Source organism: Chondrus crispus, genomic scaffold (assembly GCF_000350225.1).
Source record: "Chondrus crispus Stackhouse genomic scaffold, scaffold_18, whole genome shotgun sequence".
In the NCBI taxonomy this organism is placed as follows: Eukaryota; Rhodophyta; class Florideophyceae; order Gigartinales; family Gigartinaceae; genus Chondrus; species Chondrus crispus.
This window is the reverse complement of record NW_005179058.1, coordinates 483616-490142: the sequence shown is the minus strand read 5'-3', so window position 1 is coordinate 490142 and position 6527 is coordinate 483616. Positions and strand designations below refer to the sequence as shown.

General features: G+C 58.7%; 2 protein-coding genes; both read right to left on the bottom strand.

The window, feature by feature from the left end:
* Nucleotides 1-1170: 1170 nt before the first annotated feature.
* On the bottom strand, nucleotides 1171-1998 carry CHC_T00003220001 (hypothetical protein). Its single transcript, XM_005714633.1, has one exon. The coding sequence runs from the start codon at nucleotides 1996-1998 to the stop codon at nucleotides 1171-1173; it is 828 nt and encodes a 275-aa protein (XP_005714690.1).
* Nucleotides 1999-2539: 541 nt separating this feature from the next.
* CHC_T00003219001 (hypothetical protein) lies at nucleotides 2540-4838 on the bottom strand. XM_005714632.1 is given in 2 exon segments: nucleotides 2540-3239; nucleotides 3240-4838. The coding sequence occupies 1 exon segment, from the start codon at nucleotides 4836-4838 to the stop codon at nucleotides 3240-3242; it is 1599 nt and encodes a 532-aa protein (XP_005714689.1). The 3' UTR covers nucleotides 2540-3239.
* Between the last annotated feature and the right edge of the window lie 1689 nt (nucleotides 4839-6527).

Sequence of the window (6527 nt, the reverse complement as noted above, 5' to 3'; positions counted from 1 at the left end):
GTGCAGTCAATGCGGCGGCGACGGCGCCCGCCGCCACGCCGGCCCCCCCCCGCGGCGCCCGCGCGCCAGCTGCTCGCTGCCCCCCCGCCATCGTCGCCGGTCCTGCTCAGCCCGGGCGACATCTCGCCGGAGGACGACGGCGACGATGAGCCTTGCCTGTGGCAGAAGATGTTCCCGCAGACCGCGCCTGACGAGTCGCGAGAGCCGCTGCCCCCGACGTCGTTCGGTCCGGCTGTGGGCGTCACGCTCCACTTGCCACCGGAGGACGCGCCGCTGGCCGAAGAGGACCGCTTTGTCGAACGCGTGCACGGCATGCTGGCGAGCGGCGAGGCACTGTCCGTCGCCATGGGGAACGACGGCACCAAGGTCGCGCTCAAGTGCTTGAGCCAGCAGGAGCTTGTTCTGTGGGACCGCTGGGAGCGCGGGCTGGCGCTGCCGCGCATGGACTGGAGGGGCTTTGAGGACCTCGAGTTTCCAGACCCGGATCCGAACCAGCCGTGGCCCTGGCATGCGGAATCTCTCAGTGAGGTGTACGATGTGGATTGCATCGACGGGCAACTGGCTAGGGCATGGTGGCTCTCGAATGTGGAGTGGCGACCATTTCTGACGGCATATGGCGCGGTGAAGAAGTATCGCCTCAAGGTGGAGGCCAGGGCATTGGAAACTTGTCTGGCAAGGGTCCAGGCGTGTCAGGATAACATCGCCCTAATAACTGGGACGTACACAGATACCATTGGAAAGACAATGTTTATTCTCGAAGAAACTCTGAAGTGGTTGGACAAGGATTATCACTCGCTCGTCCCGATTGCTCGTCGACAGGACCGGTTGCAGAACGGGGATGTGGACGGGCTCGATGCTAACGGAATGGGGGAGGACGTCGCTGATGAGGCTCCTGACAAGGTACAGGGACAGAAAAACGGCGCCTCACACTGTGCTCCCGGAAGAGACGGACCTTCCGTGGGCAAGAATGACCTCCCTAAAGCTTAGCTCTTCTGCAATGCGAATTCGCGGGGGACTAGACAAAATCATGAGCAGGTTGGGATCGACTACCGTGGTGCCACGACGGCCCCACCTCAAGCGAGCGATAGGCTTCCAGCAGGCTAGTTTCTCCCCGCCATGACCCCCCCATCCACGTCCCAAATGGCGCCGGTAACCCAGCTGGCCTTGTCTTCATCCAATAAAAAGTCGACGGCATTGGCGACGTCCTCGGGCACGCCGACCCTGCCGATGGGATGCATGGAGTCGAGGGAGCGCATGGTATCCTCGACCTTGTCCTCTTCGATGAAGGCCTTGTAAATGGGAGTATGCACGACGGCCGGGGCGACGGCGTTGACGCGGATGCGATGGTCGGCGAGCTCGAGGGCGAGGGTCTGGGTGAGGGAGTGCAGCGCGGCCTTGGCCATGGAGTAGGCCGAGCTCGGCGTGGCCTTGATGCTCTGCTTGGCCCACATGGAGCCAATGTTGACGATGCTGCCGCCCGCCCCGCGCGAGATCATGTGCTTGGCGACGGCTTGTGTGGCGAAGTAGGTGGCGCGATTGAGGGCTTGGTACGACTGCGCGAGAGAAGCATAGGGTTGGTGGAGAAGAAATTGTGAGTATGGTGGCGTATCGTGGAAAGAGCGATGTGGGTGCAGGAGGTTCAGGCGGGCTTACATCGTAGTCTTCTTCCGTGCAATCGACGAAAGGCTTCGGGGCAAAGATGCCGGCGGCATTGATGAGATGGACAATGTTGGCGTCGTCGGGCATGTTCTGAATGCGTGCGATGAGAGATTTGGTGAAGTCGCCCCAGTTGGCTAAGTCGACGACGCAGACGTCGACGACAACGCCCTTGGCGGCATGCTCCTGCAGAAGACGCTGGGCGTCGGCGAGACGGGCCTCAGTGCGGGAAGCGAGGATGACGGAGACGCCGCGGCGCACAGCGAGACGGGCGCAGGCCAGGCCGATGCCGGAGCTGCCGCCGATGATGAGAGCGGTGGGGCGAGGGGTGGTGGGCTGCATTCCGGGTTGTGAGGCGGGGTTGGGGTGAGTGGTAGAGATGAGTGAAGTAAGAGGTGTGGTTGCATCGGGAGAGTGTGCGGGCAGGTGAGGGGTTACTTATACAGGGACGAAGAGGGAGGGGGGTGCTTGGTAACAGCGTGGACGGGATGCGGTAGTTTCTCTCTCGGCCATGGGGAAAGAAGGAAGGAGATGCACAGGAGTTACCCTTGTTACCCTTGGTACTCTGAGGGTGGTCGAGAGAAGACGGGATGCGGGATGCTGTGGGAGGAGGGGGGGAAACAGGGTAGGGCAATTGATCGCTGTGTCAGTCATTTTTATTGGATGTGTGATGTGTGATGTGTGCCGCACGTGAGAGGCAGATGGCGCGTGTCTACTTTCGCGGCCGTCCGTGCCCTTCGCCGCTCTATTTTTCCCTACGTACTTGATACGTGTGAAATAGATGTCTCCGCTGTTTCTACCAGGCCGTTTAAGTCCTACATGCTGCAACACATGTGCATCGCACTTGCTCCGCTGCGGCTGTGCATCCCTACAATCAGCTGTCTTGCTTGTTAAAGATTACTTTATTTAGACGAGTCGTGAATCCAGAGTCTTCTACACACACACCCAGCATCGCCAATCTCCCTCAAATTTCACCTCCGGAACGTATCTTTCATTTCCCCACAGACCGACTTCCGCACCCAAGGCGGTTGTGTATTCCACTCTCCAAGCAGTACCAAGACGGAACTGAGCAGTTCACTTAAACCACTCCCCGACCCCTTCGCACGATGCCTCATGATCCCGACCACAAACTGTGCAACATAACAGACAAGCCACCTCCCCGATCACAGACCCTCCATAATCATCTGCTCCATACGCAAGAATCCCTTCATGTCGGTTCCCAATTCACTACTCTTACATGCCTTGTTGAATCTTCATGTTGAAAATACCCGCCTGACGTCTCACTTATTCCTCGACTCCTGATCACTCTCCGCGTCCCCCGCCTGCCCTCAGAAAAAAAAACACAACTCATCTACCCTACGTCAACCTTCCTCCCATCGCACGTCCCAATTGCCGCAGAGATTTCACGGCCTACGTCCCATATCCCATCTGTTCTTCGCACAAGTCCGCAAAATCTAGTGAGTGTCGAGTGGAATTTCAAATCCCATCTGTATACCTCGAATATGCCCAAACCTCTTCCGCGTTCTGCCCCCAAACATCTCTGCATTGACTGGGACCGACAACTTGTTGTTAGTCCGCGTTCCTCAAGAATCTGCTGTGCTACTCGATCTCTCGAGAACCCCGTTTCCGTTGCCATGGTTCTTCGGCCAACCCTTTGGCCCACCCATAGCCCAGGCTCCTTTCGCATTAGTTTGCTTCCCGTTCGCCCCAGCTTGATCTACTCTGTTCGACTTTGTGGAGCTCTCCGGTTCTGACGCTCCACTTGCAAGGCCCTTCCTCAGCGATACTTGATTCACGTCACCTATATCTTCGGCATTGGAGCTTACATCTGTCACAGCCGTCCCTTGTGTCTCAACAGACGCAGACTCTCCTTGACCATTCACATCCAGCATACGATTCTGTCCCTCAAGCTTTTCACCGCCAACATCATCCTCCTGAAACGAAATCGGTGAAATTGCCTTTCTTACTTCCCCGACCGCACTGCCTAGGGAGGATCGTATTCCAGGTACGACTGATGCAGCTTGAAACAATGACTTGGGCTTATTTGCCCAAACAGAGTTGGGTCGCGCCGCTTCCGAGTGGGCCTTGGCCTTGACGGTATCCAAGTCTCTTGTGCCGAGCTGCACATTTGCTGTGCTAGAACGCTCGCTAGCTGACTTGTCCGTACTACTACTTTGGATATTACTCCCATCTCCTTCCATCACTGTCTCTACCGTCTGCCCAATTCGGAGAGATGTAGCCTTTCTCCGTCGAGCATTTCGATCCTTGCCAATCTGACCCAAAATTCCATCCGATCCGTCTCCAGAGCTCAACGTATTTCCCGACTTCGCCGAAGAATCTGACCTCATTCTCGGCAGTTGGATAGATACGCTCGGACGCGACGGTTTCTTGGATCGCAAAATAGCCGCATACGACATGCCAGCTCCATTGGCTTGGCTTGAAACGGGGATGCCAATTTCGGCGGCCTTACTCGGTCGTAAGTCTTTAGTCTGATCCTCCGGCACATTGGCATTTGCACTTGCTTTGGATGTCTCATGCGTGGCGCCACTTACACCCGGTTCAGCCTTCTCACCTCCTTCTGTGAGTAGTGAGTCTGCGACGGAGTCCCTGACTTCCGAGACTGCTGATGTGTTTGTATCTAAGCTGGCAGCATCTTGAGAATCAGCCTTGCTGTCGGGACGAATCTTAGAACCGGCATTTGCATCCCCCGTGCTGGTTTTCGTAGTCAAGGCTCTAGGCTCGAGCACCTCTGTCTGAACCGGCATGGCTTCCTTCGGCTTCGAAGGCGAAACCTGCGCGGCGCCCGTCGGCGCAGTATCATTTGCCATGGGTAGTGGGGGAAAGTGCATCGAATTAAAATTGGGTTCAGGCTTGGGCTTTTCTTCCCTGGGGCGGCCACCTTCGCGGTTTGCCAGTGAGCCATTCCCTTCCGCCTTCCCATCACCCTTGGTATCATTGTGACGCTCTCCGTGTGCATGACGACTGCTATTGCTACGATTTGCCTTTTTCCCCTTCCGATTGGCCTGGGGGCGACCAGATGGGTCGGTCGGACTACCTCCTGATCCGCGCGGAACGCCACGGCCACCATCTCCATAGTTTCTCTGGCTGTGGCGATCTCCTCGCTGAGAACCCTGCCCACGACCCACCCCGCGTGGGTATGGTGCATATCCCAGGCCGCCCATGCTCGGAGCAAGGCCAATTGCGTTCGGATCGGCGATCACTGCGCCACGATGCAAGTAGTGTGGATCCATAGGACCCTTGCCGACTACCATGATCGGAGCTGAATCGCGAGCGCCCGGTTCACCAACTGAATTTGTCGGATATTGTCCCGTTTTGTTCTGGACATAACCCCCCACGGCGTCACTGGTACTATCAGCGGTAGATCCGGCATCCTTGGCCAGCGAAGAGGCGGCACTAGCAGGCGTCGTATCTGACTTGGAGGCATGTTCCTTACCACCATCAGGACTATTGGCGGTCGTACCGATTGCCGGGTTGGCGCTTTTCCCGGGCTCACCCGCAGCAGCGGCATCCACCGGAACCTGGACCTGCTGCACGGCGGCACCCTGAGCACCCACGGTCATCGCAGGGGGATCAAATGAATGGGAGCCCTGGGCATAGCCCATGATGTAGCTGGCCGGAGCAGCGGCGAGGCCCCTAGGTCCCATAAACTGGCGCGACACTTGAACATTCGGCGGGGCATAGCCCGGGGCGATATAGCCCGGGCTCGGAGCGTACGCATACTGTGCGTGGATGCCATCCGGCGCGTGGTGCATGACGGGAACCGGCATGGGCATAGGGGGACCTATGACGGGAGTGTACGCCAGAGCAGGGGTAACGCCCGAGGGTTGAGTGGATTGGGGTTGCGACTGCGATGGTTCGCGGGCGTTGGGAGTGATGTTGCGGGCCGGAACGAAGACCGGCGCGCGACTGATCTGACTCTGCGGGATAGCCGGGCTTTGTGCGCGAGCAAAAGGAGGGACGGGCGACTGCTGGGCGGTGGCAGAAGAATCGTGGGGCTGGGTGGAAAAGTTGTCAACATGGACCTCGGGATTCATCTTGACCGAGTGCAGAGTCTTGCCCTTGACGAGCGGGAGGGCGGTTTGGGCACCGGTCGGGGAGTCGAAAATGGCGAGCCAGAGACCTTCCGCGGCGGGCTGGACCGAAAGCAAGCCCTGCGGGTTGTGCGAGTCCTTCTGGAGCAGGGCCAGGACGTCGTCGAGGGTAGTCTCGGGGGGCATTGCGGGCATGACCAAGGTAGAACGACGGGCCCAGGCCGGGCGGATGCGATGGTTGGTTAGGTCGACTTGGACGATTGAAGAGCGTGCATGAAGCAAGGCGGCCAGGGAGACTTTGTCGTGGACGCCGAGACGGATCATCTTGGGGAAGTCCAGGATGACGGAGAGATCGACCCACAGGTCGTCGTCCATGCGCTCTTTGAGGTAGACGTCAGACGCGAGGTTGACGCGGCCCATATACCAATCGACCTGGGCGACGATAAGGTCGTCCATTGTGGGGTTGAAGGGAGGCCCCGCGCGAGGGGAGGGTGGCGCGGGGAGCGTGTTGGAAGGGGTGATCGGGGTAGGCGGGTTTTCGGACAGAGGGGAGAGAGTGGAGGTGAAGGACAATTGGACTAGGGCCGGAAGGTTGGCGGGCGAGGGATGTGCGGGACAAAGAGTGTTGGCGTCTCGCCAGGAACGGGGTGATTGGAGACGCAAGTGCAAGCTGCTGCTGCGGAGTGCAGCGGGAGGCGGTGACGGAGCGAGGGAGGGAAAGGGGTGGTGGTGGCAGTGAAGGAAGCGGGGAGGAGGAATGAAAAAGAACTGTTGACGGCGTGGAGCGTGAGGCAGGCGCGGGGGTGCAAGGGGGAGTGA

Bases quoted from the DNA above. Each gene is read 5' to 3' on its own strand.
- CHC_T00003220001 (XM_005714633.1), bottom strand. From the start codon at position 1,998: ATGCAGCCCACCACCCCTCGCCCCACCGCTCTCATCATCGGCGGCAGC.
- CHC_T00003219001 (XM_005714632.1), bottom strand. From the start codon at position 4,838: ATGGGCGGCCTGGGATATGCACCATACCCACGCGGGGTGGGTCGTGGG.